We start from the raw sequence: 14,185 nt of genomic DNA on the forward strand, positions 1-14,185 counted from the left end.
CAGAGAAACTGAGGTGATGTGGCTGTAAGCCACTACGTTTTGGGGGCGGTTACTTGTTTTGCAGGGATGGTTAATACAGACTCTGACTGGCTTCCAAGAGTCTCATCTTCGCGTTTTGAGGTTAAGGAAAGTGCTCACCCTGTGAGCGCTTTCCCATGCCCACCTTCCGGATGGTCACTTGTGAACACCACCTGGCACTCTGCCTTCCAGGGGCCTCCTCAGAAATAAGCCCTGGCCTGTCATCAGCCTGGTCGTCCCGGGTCCCAGAGTCCACGTGTGTTTCGTGTGGCATGCATATCCCTGCTCCCAGAGTGCAGGCTCTGATGCGACACCTCAAAAACATGATCCCCCCCTTCCCACTCCTGCCACTCTCTGATGGCTCCATCTCTGCACCTGCCATGGGTCCTGTGCCCTGACTTTCTCACTCCCTGAGCAGGAAGGAGAGGTGCCAGGGGCGGGCAAGAGAGCACGGGGCAAGGGGTGCTGGGGCCTCCCTCGGTCTTGAGCAAGCCCCTTCCCTGGGCCTGGACTGGAGGCCCACGTGGACGGACACTCCCAAGTGCTTTCCCTGCTGGCCGGGCCTCTGGGGCAGGCATGCACGCTGATGGGAGTCATGCCTGTGCTTTTTGCCATGCCAGGCTCCATCCTGGGGTCATACTGGCTAGGAGGGAGACCCTGAATCCCTCTGCAGCAGTCAGGAATGGCCAGCACAAGACCCCCTGCCGCAGCTCAGGGGAAGAGACCTGGGCCTTGGGAGACCAGGGTGGGTCCCCAGCACCACCCGACCCGCCTCCTCGGGCTCCGGACAGAAAAAGTGCTGCCGTCATAACTCACGGTCATGGTAATAAAAACAAGATTTATAACAAGCTTCCGTTTGGGGTTACACACCAAGCAAACAATCACAGGGCAGAGACGGCGACCTCGGCCTGTCCTAGTCCACGGAGGCAGGACGCAGACATTGGGGCAGCTTCAACCATTTCTTTAACATAGGGGTTTTTTTAATCGTTCGTTTGATTTAATTTTTAGATTGGCTGGCTACGTGGATGAGACGGGGGCATGTGACGCTAGGCTCCCTGGAGCAGGCTCCGTGGGGTCCCGTCCTGGCGCTTTGCTCCCTCTGCAGGCTGTCTCGTGGGAATGCGGAAAGGGGGTCTCTTCTTCCTCTAAGCCCACTGTAGGGGGTGGATGCCCGCCGCGCTCTCTGGCTTGGCCCCGGAACACCACCAGCACCCTGCCACGGGTTTCCTGGTGGGGTGGCAGCCTGGGGCATGGGCTTTGGTCCGTGAGAACTTGTAGCCCATGCCCTCCCTCTCTGCCCCAGCACACAGCCATGGAGAAAGGAAGATGTTGCAGTGGCTCAGAGATGGGGTGCCCCACGCACCCCCAATATCCAGGCAGGTGGCAGCCCTTCAAGGCCAACGCTGGGGATCTGGAGTTTTCCAGGCCAAGGTCAGGAGAAGGGCTGAGTCCAAGGGGCTCTGGTCAGAAGAGGCCTGGAGCCAGGTCTCCAGCCTCCAGGCCCAGCTGGAGGGGCCCGCGCTGAGGAAATGCCTGGACACTGGCTGCGCATCCTGGCCCCCTCTCCCCAACGTCCGGATCTGCAGGCGTCTGGCTGGGGGATCCCTGCCCCCTGGTGTCTGCTGGGGGGGCTCACTGCAGGCTGCATCTGCCTGAGCCCTGGGAGGGGTGGCCACCAAGACCTCTGAAGGGCTCCAAGGCCAGGGTCCTTCAGAGGCCACCGCGAAGCCCTGGGGGGGAGGCCAGGTGCCTGAGCCCTTTCTGAGTGGCATCCCTTCTGCCTCACGCACCCTCAAGGCGCCAGCACTGGGGGGGGGCATGCCACTCCCCCGCGCGCTCAGCGAGCTGCATCTCCCGCCCTCCCCGCGCACCTGCGGCAGGTGCCCCCCCCAGAGCACCTTTAGTTCTCTACCCACCCCCACCGCACAATGACCCCATTAAGGGGGGCGCGGCTCGCAGAAAGCTCTGGGGCACACAGGCTGCCGGCGCTGGCCCCAGCTCTGACCCTCCTCCGCCACCCACCGGACGTGCCCTTCCCCCTCCCGACGGGAAGCCACGGCAGGACCCCCCGTGCTCGCCGCTGCCGCCGGCTCCCTGTGTGCGGGCGCATCCCCACCCACTCAGGACTGCCACGAAGGGACCCGGCCGCCCCTGGCCTGGGGCTCCTCGAGGGAGAGCCTGCGGCCAGCGAGCTCGCCGCGGGGGCAGGACAGCTACGGACGCGGAAGGAGAAGCGGGGGGCGGGGGGCGTCTAGACGGGGTTGAACGAAACAAAACCAAAACCGGGTGGGCTCCTGCCTCGCAGGGTCGGGCGGCGTAATGCGGCGGCCCTTTAGCCGGACACCTCCTCGCGCTGCTCCTTGTTCCTGCGCACCTCGGCCGCGTGCAGCTCCTGCGAGGGAAGGGGCGCCCGCAAGAGTGGCCGGGGGGCGCCTCGGGGGACCGCCCCGCCGCCGCCCCGCCCCCCGCCGCCGCCCCGCCCCCCCGCCGCCGCCCCGCCCCCCGCCGCCGCCCCGCCCACCTTCTCGCGCAGGCGCTCGCGCAGCGCCCCGCCGCCGCCCCGCCCCCCGCCGCCGCCCCGCCCACCTTCTCGCGCAGGCGCTCGCGCAGCGCCCCGCAGCGCCCCGCCCCCCCCGCCCCGCCCCGCCCCCCGCCGCCCCGCCCCGCCCACCTTCTCGCGCAGGCGCTCGCGCAGCGCCCCGCAGCGCCCCGCCCCCCCCGCCGCCCCGCCCCCCGCCGCCGCCCCGCCCACCTTCTCGCGCAGGCGCTCGCGCAGCGCCCCGCAGCGCCCCGCCCCCCCCGCCCCGCCCCGCCCCCCGCCGCCCCGCCCCGCCCACCTTCTCGCGCAGGCGCTCGCGCAGCGCCCCGCAGCGCCCCGCCCCCCCCGCCGCCCCGCCCCCCGCCGCCGCCCCGCCCACCTTCTCGCGCAGGCGCTCGCGCAGCGCCGCCAGGTGCGCCTCGCGGAGGCCGCGGCTGAGCTCCATCTTGTGGTGGAGCCGCCGCTCGGCCTGGCGGCTGAAGTTGCTGCTGTCCTCCAGCGCCTTGTGCAGCACCTCGCGCTCGTGCTCGCGCCGCTCCGCCAGCTGCTTCAGCACCTGCGCCTCCTGCGTCTGCGCGGGCGACGCCGTTGGCGGCCCGCCCCGGCCCTGGCGCCTCCACCTGCCCAGCCTCGGCCTGGGGGTGCGGGCAGGGCGCCCCACTCTGCCCCTGCTCCCAGCCAGCTCTCCACACTGACGGCCGTTTCCCGGGGCATCCCTGCCAGGTGCGCCCGCCCTGCGCCGCGGCCCGGCCCGGGCGGCCGCCTGCTGCCCGCTGCCACGTGGCCTCAAGGAGTCTCGTCAAGAGGGGCCACCGCGTCCCGGGTCGCCCGCGCGCTGGGACGGTCCTCAGTCCCAGGCGGGGCAGAGGGCGGCTCGCCCTGCACCTGGCGTGGCCTGCAGAGCTGCTCCTCTGCCCGCTAGGCCCAGACCACCCCCCGACTGCGCAGGGCCCCGTCTGCTCCCTCTGGCCTCCTCCAAAGCCCAGGACACATCAGGAGACATTCTGGGGGTAAATGTCAACCTGCTGTCACCGTGCCTGCCCCGCTGGGCACGCTGGGATCTAAGCACCCCGTTAAGAAGCTCAGCAGCTGAAGTGTCCCCAGGGCAGGGGTGAGCGGCCAGCGTGGGGCTGCAGGCGCCACACTGTCCGCCCTGCCAGGGGGGAGGGCTGCCGGGTAACCCCTGGGAGGAGAGCAGGAGGCAACACTGGGACTCCCGGGGGCAATTAGGCCAGCGTGCTCAGCGTCCCTTCTGCTTGCAGATGCCAGCTGCCGCTAGGTAACCCTGCAAGGCCTGCACCTGTCTCACCTGGTCTCACTGTGTGCCTTGTGCACAAGGGCCCCAGGACGGCACCCTTGAGCTTGCACCCTCTTCTGTGTGTGTTTCGGCCTCAGAGGGGCAGATGCAGGAGGGGGTCTGGAGCCCAGGCGGCCCAGAGGAACACCTGCTGAGCTCCACCTCGTGGCCTCTCTCCCCTTCCTTGCCACTTCCCAGCCCCAGAGGAGGTTGCCAGCACAGCCCCGTGCCTCAGGGTCCCCTCCAGGCCCACCAAGAGCGGACCCCCCAGGTGTCTGGTCCCTCCAGCTGGCAGCTACCTGGGATATTTCCTCCTCTCTGACCCATACCCATCCCCCGGGAGGGGAAGTCCAAGGAAGCGTGAGCCCTTCCCCCACCACATGCAGAAGCCTGGGTAAGCAGGCGCCTGCACCTTGGGACCTTGCCCATGCCAGCAGCACCCCCCTCCCCCAGGACCCCGGGGGTGGGGTGCTCCTTACCTTCCTCCGCTCCTCGGCCGCCTCCAGCCGCCTCTGCAGCTCCTCCAGGGAGACGTCCTTCTTCTTGGGGGGAGAGGAGAGCACTGGACTCTCCGGGGACAGGTCGGAAGGTGACTTGAGGATGACCTCGAAGCTCTGGCCAGAGGCACGCTTGTCCAGCTGCTTCACCTCCATGTCTGTGGGTGGGACAAGATGGCAGCACCGTCAGCACCAGGCTGGGGGCTGGGGCACCCCCAGAGCACAGCCAGAATCAGAGGCGGGGGAGGGGGTGCAGCAGCCCATGCCTGGCTCCCCAGGGCCGAGCCATTAGCCCCTAGGCCCCACAGGCACCAGGTCAGGTTTCTGAAAGACCACAGGGTCGGGGAGCAGAGGTGGGGGGTGAAGCACTGGGCGGGGGCTGGCATCCACTGCCGGCCAGGACCACTCACCCCCATACTGGTAGATGGTGCTGGGGTGCGGCTGCGAGTAGAAGCAGGAGCAGATCAGGGAAAGCACAGACAGTTCCTTCATCTTCTCCTTGTAGGCTGCAAGCATAAGGAGAGGGTGAGGGACAGGCCACCACGCGCTCCCAAGGACCCCCGCCCCCCCTGCTGGCCTGGGTCTGCCTGCTTGCCATCATCTCCTCCCCTGCTCTCTTCTATGTTCTATGTAGTTCAGTGAGGTCGTTTGTCTTGCTCTTTGTGCACCCATGGCTCTGGCTCTCAAACCCCTCCTCCCCCTCCTCCTGCTGGCTTAGACTTTGCCTGTCTCTCCCTGGCTCTGCCTCTGGTTTCCTGCTCTGCTTCCATCTCTTAGTTCCCATCACTCTCTCTTTCTGTGCCCCCTCCCTCTCTCTTGCGTTTGTCTGCCTCACTCCTCAGCTTCACCACATGTCTGTCTTTTGTTCTTTTTGAACTCCCTTTCTGTCTCTTTCTGTGTGTCAGTCCATCCCTCTGGGTCCTTCTACCTCCATTGCTCTACGTTTGTGTCTTTCTGAGTCTGGGTATGTCTCTCTGATTCGGTCTCTTTCCATTCCTCCCTTTCTCTCTATGTGCATCTCTCTGTGACTCTGTCCCGGTGTCGCTTTCTGACTCTCACCTCCCTCTGCCTGCCCCTCCCCGCCTTCCCTCTCACTCACACACACTCACCCACGTGGGTAGACAAGATTAAAACATGACACTCATGGCTAAGACCAGCACGAGAATCCAACGGCCATCTCTGTGCTAACCACACATCTCTGTTCTTGGGCCATAAACTGAGGTGAAGCCTCCTGGCCCTCCTGTCCCCTCCCCACTTAACATCCTGGATGAAACCAGACCCTCATCACATACGTGCTGCCTATCTGGGGATGGGCACGCGCAGAGACGCCACTAACGACCTAACAGGGAGGAGCTGTCCGTTCAGCACCACAGCCCGCTCTCTCGCCTTTCAGATCAAATTCCTGCCAGCCAGTCCCCGGAGGCAAGCCTACTATCAGGGTCCCGGGCCCTATCAGGGGTGGGGACGATGCCCACTCTGCAAACCGAAGTAATTTTAGCGTTTCTTCATGGCCATCCCGGTTCCAAGGTGGACACCGGGCTCTGGAGTCTCCCTACAGCTCAGCACAGTCCTGTCATCTCTGCTCAACAGGGAGGGCCCTGGAGCCCTGGTGACCAGGTGACCAAAGTCCCTCAAAGTGCAGCCCCAGGTTGTTCTCCCCCCACCCTCTCCAGCGTACAGAGCCTCTGGGCCTGTACCTGGATCCTCTGCTAATAAAGCTGGTACAAATCACCAGAGAAAACCCGACTTCCATGAAGAGAAAAGTAGGCACAGTTTATGTTCTGGTGTCCTTTGAAGAGGCAGACAAGAATTTGGACAGGTGTTTAGATGGACAAGAAACTTTTTGACCAAGCTGCACACAGGATGCTGCTTTTTCAGTTGTCACAAGAAACTGGGAAAACCATTGATGTAGAAACAGGTCATGGGAGAAAAATCATCAGGCACTTCCCTGAGGGTCCTCAGCTACCAGTGCAGAGAATGATCGGATTGGAGACAAACTGCCCAGCGACCCAACCTCTTCTGGAAAGAGAAGCATGGAGCTCAGGAGCTGTAAAGGTGAGGCCAGGTAGGCACCTGCCAGGGAAGGGCTGTGGGGGAGGGGCAGGTCTTGGAAAGGGGAAAGCAGAGTAAAGACACACTTCTTGGTCACTGTTTTTAGGAGGCTGGGAAGATGTGGAGGGCCAGGTGAGGACTTTGGCTTTCTTTATAAAGTTTTAATCTCTTACATACAGAATTTTTCATGTAATATTTGTATATTAATGATAATAAGCAAATACATGAAAGACAGGAAGTAAATTGGAAGTTACCAGGGCCGGGGGGGAGGGAAGTTTTTGCTTAATGGATCCAGAGTTTCTGTTCAGGGTCATAGAAACATTTAGTAATGGAAGGTAGTGATGGCAGCTCAACATGGGAAGTATGAATGCCATTGAGTTGGACACTTAAAAGGGTTAAAATGGCAATTTTGTGTTATACTCTCATGCACATATGCGTCTACATGCACAACACTTTTAAAGTTAGTTTTAAAGAGGAGGCAGTGGGGTATATTCCAGGGCACGTGATGAGGAGACAGAGGCAGCTTTTCAGTCCAGCAGATGGGGACGGCCATGCCCAGGAGCCCTCGGGCACGTGGGGGACCTGGGAAGTGGCCAGACCTGGCCTTGGGAGGCAAGGGTGGAGGAAAGGGTGCACAAGGCAGTCTGAGCTGGGGCAGGGCAGACCGGGCCCTGGGAGAGGCTGGGAAGGAGGGGTCTGGCCTTCCCAGCACCCTCAGATGTCCCTTCCCCATCACCCTGGATGGTTTGTCTCATAGGCAGGAACCTGAGGCCTGAGAGCTGCCCAAAGCACCTCCCACCTCAAACCTGAAACAGTCACAGGACACAAGGCTGCAGATTCATTACAGAGGGCATTCAGGGTCCCCCTGCAGCTGACTGTTACCTCAGCATGGGAGGGGGACTGGCAGTAGGTCTCTGCCCTTTTTTGGGGGGGCAGAGTCAGGTGTAAGTACTACATTGCCAGGAGAGGGGAAAGGGCCATGACAAAAGTCAGACCTCTTGGAAGCTGTGGGCTGCCCAGGGCACAGGCATGCACCTGAGCAGTGGGGGTGACCACAGGAGCTGCACACCTGGGGCTCAGCATCCGACGGTCACAGGGATTTCAGGTTCGGTTTCTCACAGTTTTTTGATGGCCTGTGAGGAGCTTCCTGCCCAGAAGGTCATTCAAGAAGTGGGACAGGAAGGGGCATGGGGCGGAGGCTTTCCTTCCCATCCAATCTGGAGGTAGGGGAGCAGGTCAGTGGGGCATGGGATGGCAGGGGGGACGAGCAAAACTTCGGAGAGGGCATGGGGCAGAGAAGCCGCACAGGCTGGGCTGGCAGAGAAGGGGTGGGGCTCGGCCACAGAGCAAGGCAGGGGAGTGGACTTGTGCTCGCGGAGCTAGAGGAGCTGAAAGATCCTGTTTCCTGCTCCTGCTGCAGAGGAAGGTGGCCAAGACCCAGAGGGACAGCTGGAGCCAGGGAAGCCCCTCCCAAGCCTTGATCACCCCTTCTCCTTCCCCTTCACCCACTTTCGCTCTCCCAGGGACCATGCAAAGAAATGCAAGGCTCCCAGGGATCTCCACCCTCCCGTGGTGCTCTGAAGTGTGTGCGCCCCAGAAAACATTTTCTCAAATTGACTCCATTCCTGTGGGTGTAAGTAGGACGAGGCCCCTTCAGCTCAGCTGGGGCCCACCTCAGATGGGATGGGGCTTGACCCTATTCCTGCAGGCCTTTCTGCAAGAATCCAGACAGGGAGAGGAAGCCTCGGAAAATGAGAAGCTGAGCCTGGCAGAGAGAGGGAGACCAAAACATGCTGCCCCAGGCCCTGCCATGTGACCAGCTAAGGGCCCCAGATGGCCAGTCTTTGGGAGAAAGCATCACCTTGATTTGGACTTTCTTTTTCCCAGTCTCAAAACCATAAACTGAACAGCTTAGAACTAAAACAACAGAGGACAGACTCAAAAGTGAAGCAGGGGAAGTAGATTTGGCTGAACATATAGAGTGGCCACATAGCACATGGGAGGTCCAGGGTTCAAACCCAGGGCCTCCTTGCCCTGTGGTGAGCTGGCCCATGCACAGTGCTGACGTGCGCAAGGAGTGCTGTGCCACCGTGTAGGGGAGCCCCATGTGCAAGGAGTGCGCCCCGCAAGGAGAACTGCCTGGTGCAATAAAAGCGCAGCCTGCCCAGGAGTGGTGCTGCACACATGGAGAGCTGATGCAGCACGATGACGCAACAAAAAGAGACACAGATTCCCGGTGCCGCTGACAAGAATACAAGCGGGCACAGAAGAACACCCCACAAATGGACACAGAGAGCAGACAACTTGGGGAGGAGGGAAGGGGAGATAAATAAATAAAAAATAAATCTTTAAAAAAGAAAAAGAAAATAACATCAATTAAAAAAAAAGTCTGAAAATAAAGTGGAACAGGAATGTACACAGGCAAAAAGAAAAGGGCACCAAGAGATGAGCGAGTCTTCCCAAGAAGTCAGGAAACGAAGCTACGGAGCTGGCAGCTGCCGAGGGACCGGCAGAAGAGCACTCCTGCTCCACATGGGAAGGAAAAGCTAAGGACAGCTGGGCGCTGGGGAGGGGGTCCTGACAGGAGAGTCTTCACCCTGGCCGTCAAACACAAGACCCGCCAGCGAGGCAGCTGCAGCACGGCAGGGACGTCTTTAGCAGCAAAGCCAGGGACCAGGGCTCATCTGAAGCCCTTTTGTCCACAGTGACTCGTACCTTACGCCGCAGCTTCTGGGCCAAGCACCACCATCTAAAGCCTTTCCTGTGGGAAGAGCGCCAGGTGAACAGAGGCAGGTGCACACGATGGCGCTGAGGACTGTGTGACACAGGCCGGGGCCCGAGGTTACGTCAGCCAGGCAGTGGCTCTCCAGCTGCTGGTCCCTGCTCGGCACTGCAGCACATCTGGGCGGACTAACTGAGTGCGCTTTGATTTCCCTTTTGTCCCTAATGGTAGCAGTCGCTTGGGTTTTCTGTTTGTTTGGCAACAACTTGTAAATTTTAAAAAGCCAAAGAGATAAAACTAGAAAAACCCCAGGGCTAAGCATGGGTCAGCAAAGCAGAGAGGGCTGGATGCCCGGGGTCTGCAGGGGAGGGTCTGGGCCCTGCCCGGCTCATGGCCATGCAAGGTGAGGCTTGGGCCGTTCCTTCAGGACCAGCTGGGATGGCATTCTTCCTTCCTTTCTGAAGGGGCGAGGGGGGAAAGGCTGGGAAGGCCTCCCTGCACGGCTCCCCGCCGCCCTGCTGCCCACCGGTCCAGGCTCAGGCATGGCCACCAGCAGGGGCCCTCAGCAAGGCCTTCATGCAGATGGGTCCCAGCTGGCCCCTAAAGGGGCAGAGCTGCCCTGGATGCAGGGGGAGGGTCCCAAAGCCCGTGGGCGTGAGGACGGGGAACCGGGTGGCGGACGCATGAGGCTGGGACACTGCTGGCGGCAGCTGCGGTCCCAGCCCCGACGCGGGCGGGGGTGGGGGGCCAGGCCAGCGTCAGGAGGCGGAGCTCTGGCGCCTCTGGCCTGGAGCGGGCGCTGGCGAGAGCACCCAGTTCGCGCAGGAGAGGGTCCCGCGGCGACCCGCCGCAGGTGGGGGGGGAGGGTGCGCGGGAGGGCGGGTCCTGAGGAGGGGGCCGCGGCCCAGCTGTCGCGGGCGCTGAGCGCAACGATGAAGCTCCCCCGGCCTTGGTAGGGCGTCCCCGGAGCCCGCGAGTCCCGCTTCCTCGCACCCCGCGCCCTGCCCGAGCTCCGCTGCCCCCAGGGCGGTGGGTCCGCAGCGCGGGGGGGCGGGGCGGGAGGCAAGGGAGGAGGACGGAGGAGGGGCCCCCCAGCCTGAGGGGGCCGCGGCAGCCTCCCCTCCCCATCCGCACCCCGAGGCGCCAAGGCTGCGGGTTTTCTCGCTGGCGCGGAGGGTGGTCCCCAAGGCCCGCGGTGCGGGGAGGCGGCGGCGACGGGAGGTCCCGGTTCCTCCAGGTGCGGCCTGCCCACCTGGCCCCGCAGCCCATGGGCGCGCTCCCGGGGGGCTCCGGCGGCGGGTCCGCGCCCCTGGCCCCCCCGCCCCCCGCGAGGCGCGGTCGGCTCCGGATCCGCGGTCGCGCCTCAGGGGACCCCGCCGCACCCTGCGCCGCACCTTCCGGCCTCGCCGCTCCGCCCACCCGGAGGCACAGGCCCGCGGGCCCCGGAGCCACCCTTAGGCCTTCGCGCCGGCCGAGCCCGGCGGCAACCGAAGGCGCGAGGTGTCCGCGCACCGACGCCCCTACCCGGGCGCTCCCCGGGGCGCCGCCCCTGCCCAGAGGCCCCCGCCCCGCTCCGCAGTCCACGCCCTTGTAAGGCCCGGCGACCCCGGCCCCCGGGCTCCTGCGGGTCCCGTCCTGCCGTTGCCGCGCGCGGGGTCCGGGTCGGCCGGCGGGTCCTGCGCCGGGGCCCCGTGTCGGGCGGGCGCAGACAATGGCCTCAGCGGAGAGCCGCCGGCCACCCGCCCCGGCCCCGGCGCGCGCCTACCGGACGCGGTGCTGGCCATGGTGCTGGCGGCGCGGCGCGCGGCGGAGACCGGAGAGGCGCGGGCTGCGGCTGGAGGTGCGGTCGGCGAATGCTGCAGTGCTGGGGAGGGGGAGCGAGGGCGGGCGCGGCGGGGAGCGAGGGAGGGAGAGGCAGCGCGTGGCGACGCGGCAGGGGCTGCAGCCTTCCGAGTGGCGGAGAGAGGAGGGGGTGGGGGAGGGAGGAGGGACGGGGAGGGAGAGGAGGAGGGAGGGGGGAGGGAGGCCGGCGGCGCACGGGGTCCTGCTGGGGACGCAGGGCACCGACTGCAATCACGATGCAAGCTCCACCACCCCCATCTCCTGCCAGGCACCGGCGGCCCCCACGTCGGCACTCTGCGGGGGGGGGGGGGGGCGGGGGTTGGAGGGCGGCGGAGATGAGCCCCCCTTCCCTAGAAGGGGTGCCCCTGGGGCAGGAGGGCAGGGAGGTGGGTGAGGTGGGACAGCCGGGAGGCTGCACGGAAACCCTGCGGCGTGCTTGCGGGTTCCGGCGCGGCGTGGGCCGGGGGGGGGGGGGGGGGGGGGGGGGGAGGAGGGGGGCGGAGCTCACAGGGGGCGGCATCTCTGGGCCCGAGGAAGGTTTGGGGGCCGAGGAGAGGGCATGGGACATGGGAGGTGGTAAGGGCTAGAGGTCAGGGGCTTTGATGCCAGGTCAAGGTGGGGTCCAGCGCCGGGCCCGACCTCCACTGGCTGTGTGCCGGGACCTGTTTCTGACTTCCCAGGACCTCTGCTCCGGGCGTCCGGGATGGAGGAGACTGCCAGGACTGAGCGGGTACCTGCAGACGTGCCCTCAGCAGCGCCCGTCCTGCTGCCCCTTCACTTCTGGCTCAGGAAGGCTGCTGGCAGCTCCGGAGGAGCCTGGCGGAGGGCTGGCCTGCCCTTCCTGACGTCTGCCACGCTCTTGGGGATGGGAAGCTGGGCAGATGGGGCGCATTCCCCTTTCAGAGCGGGTACCCCTGGGGCAGAGAAGTGCTTGCACCACAAGCAAGTAACAGGGCCTAGAATAAAAGGCATGGAGCCCGCGGGGGACTTGCAGACAGGAGGCGGCTCAGAAAGGCCCAAGGCCAGGGAGAAGGCTACAGAGCCAAGAACCTCCTGGAGCAAGTCCAGCAGGTGGGCTCCAGGAGCACGCTCTGGCCGGCGGGCGATATGCTGTGGGGCAGGGTGGACCTTAAAACAGGTCGATCATCTGAGGGGGCCTCGCCTCACCATGGGGGCCCTTTAAAGCAAAGAGCTTTCTCCAGCCGGTCACAGAAGTTAGAGAAGGTCGATGTGAGGAAGGATGGAGGGACCATGGGGCCTCATGAAAGGGGCCTCCAGGAGCTGGGAATGGCCCCTGGCTGATGGCCGGAAAGACAACCAGGACCTTGGGCCCAGGACTGCAAGGACCTGGAGTTCGCTTGCAGAAAGAATGAGCTCGGAAGTTGGTTCCTCCCCAGAGCCTTCAGGAAGCCAGCCCAGCTGCCCTCTCAGCCTCGCGAGTCTCTGAGCAGGGACCCAGCCAAACGCTGCTGGGTGCCTGTGAGTGGAAACACGGGCATGGTTTTAAGCTGCTAAACTTGTGGTCGTGTGCTATGCAGCCCTAGCACGCACTTGACCCCGAGCCCCGGTGCTGCCTGCAGGAACGCAGCCCTGGGGAGAGTTGGGAGGCAGGAGACGCACAAGAAGCTGTGCACATGGCGGCATTTACCATGGGGGGAGCCAGCCGTGCCCTCTGTGTGCAGGACCGTGGGTCCCCTCAGGGTCCATGGAGGGCGAGGTGCCCAGGTGGGCCAGGCACGGCACTGCGCTGCCTCAGATGCCCATTACCTTGGGCGCATCTCCTTGGAGTCCCTGCTTTGCATCTGGATCACAGGGAAGCCCCAGCATAGTGCCAGGTGCATGGGGCGTGCACACAGTAGGGGCACACAGTGCAGGTCTTGGAGCAGATTCTGACTTCTAGCCAAGGTCAACTGCAGGGAATTTGGGAGCAGCGCTCAAAGATGCTTTCCAGGAACGACCTTTTGTAGGTCAGGCCTCCATCTGGACTCCTCAAACTAAGCCTGGCTCCTTCCAGGAGGACCCTGCACTCGGCGGGTCATCCTGCCATTCAGCATCGAGCACCTACCATGTGCCACCCTGGGATACAGCAGCAACCAGCCACATGGCAGCTCTTCTCCAAACAGCACCTGCCGCTCCGCACAGTCACCTCATCCTGCATCGTTGTGCTAGTGCCTGTGACCCCCAATGAGTTTGTTCACTGTCCCCGCCCCCCCAGACCTGCCACACTCACCTGGGCTAGGTGTAATGATGTGTGAAGGGGTACCTGGACTTCCCTGCTGGAGCCTCAGGGGGCAGCCCTGGTGGCCAGGCCAGGGTGGGATGCAGAGCCCCTGACAGTCCCGGGCCAGGCCAAGAGCTCACAGAGCAGGGGCTTCCTCTGCCCAGCACTCGTCAAGCACCTTCAGGGACCAGGCACATTCCACCTCACAGCAAACCCCTGAGCCAAGCAGGATCTCCACTTTGGAGGGAGCAGCAGAGGCCCTTAGTGCTCGCCGCCGCCTCCTAATCCACCGCTTGGTTTCCTTGAGCTCTGCACCGCTGGGGTACCTCTCCTCCCAATCACCACTTAATGTCACCCCAGGCCGACAGACCCCAGCCCAGCATCATCTCCAGGGAAGACTTCCCTGGCCCCTCCCCATCATCTCCCTTCTTGGTACTAGTCCCAGTTTGTTGCACAATCCTGGGGTGACTGGTTAACGTTGGTTCTGCCAGCCAGATGGTGCCCTGCCTGCTGTGGGAGCCCCACAAAGCCTGCAGAATGGAGGCTCCTCTAGAGCGTGTTGAATGGCTAGAAATCCTTGCGGCCTGGTTTTTTCTTTCCCTCATCTCTTGGGCTCAGGCTCAGGAAATTGGCATTTATGTGTCTTAATTCCTGGAGGCTGCAGGTTGCCTCAGAGTCCCCATCAGCGCTGTGGGGCCAGAGACACCCGCACATCTCATGCATCTACTCAGGTTTTTGGGGCCCTCAGCTCTGGGTTGTGGTCCAGAAGTTTGCCTTGTTTCTAGAACAGATCTCCCTTTCTGTGGGATGCTGCGGGGTTGGAAGCAACTGCTCTTGGGAATGGGGGTGCCGAGGTGAAGGTCTACTCTTGGCTCCTTGAGTCACCGGCTGCTGACTTTGGAGGCCCTGCTAACTGCTCTGTGCTTCTGTTTCCTCACCAGCAAAGTGCTAATAGCAAGAGGACTTGTCACAGAGGTTGTTAGGAGGACAAGTGAGA

General features: G+C 63.6%; 1 protein-coding gene across 1 annotated transcript; it reads right to left on the reverse strand.

Annotated features, from left to right (window-relative positions):
• Nucleotides 1-836: 836 nt before the first annotated feature.
• On the reverse strand, nt 837-11,424 carry STMN3 (stathmin 3). Its single transcript, XM_058287314.2, has 5 exons — nt 10,891-11,424; nt 4,762-4,857; nt 4,334-4,509; nt 2,937-3,128; nt 837-2,410 (listed from the first exon to the last, which is right to left on the reverse strand). Exons 1-5 carry the CDS (start codon nt 10,907-10,909, stop codon nt 2,351-2,353), a joined length of 543 nt encoding a protein of 180 aa, XP_058143297.1. The 5' UTR covers nt 10,910-11,424; the 3' UTR covers nt 837-2,350.
• Nucleotides 11,425-14,185: the final 2,761 nt, after the last annotated feature.

The sequence above is a fragment of the Dasypus novemcinctus genome, chromosome 24 (genome assembly GCF_030445035.2).
Source record: "Dasypus novemcinctus isolate mDasNov1 chromosome 24, mDasNov1.1.hap2, whole genome shotgun sequence".
In the NCBI taxonomy this organism is placed as follows: domain Eukaryota; kingdom Metazoa; phylum Chordata; class Mammalia; order Cingulata; family Dasypodidae; genus Dasypus; species Dasypus novemcinctus.

Bases quoted from the DNA above. Each gene is read 5' to 3' on its own strand.
- STMN3 (XM_058287314.2), bottom strand. The intron at 3,129-4,333 runs GTAAGGAGCACC...TCGCCCGCGCAG, and splicing joins CGGCCGAGGAGCGGAGGAAG to ACGCAGGAGGCGCAGGTGCT. The intron at 2,411-2,936 runs GTGGGCGGGGCG...CTTCCCTCGCAG, and splicing joins GCGAGCGCCTGCGCGAGAAG to GAGCTGCACGCGGCCGAGGT.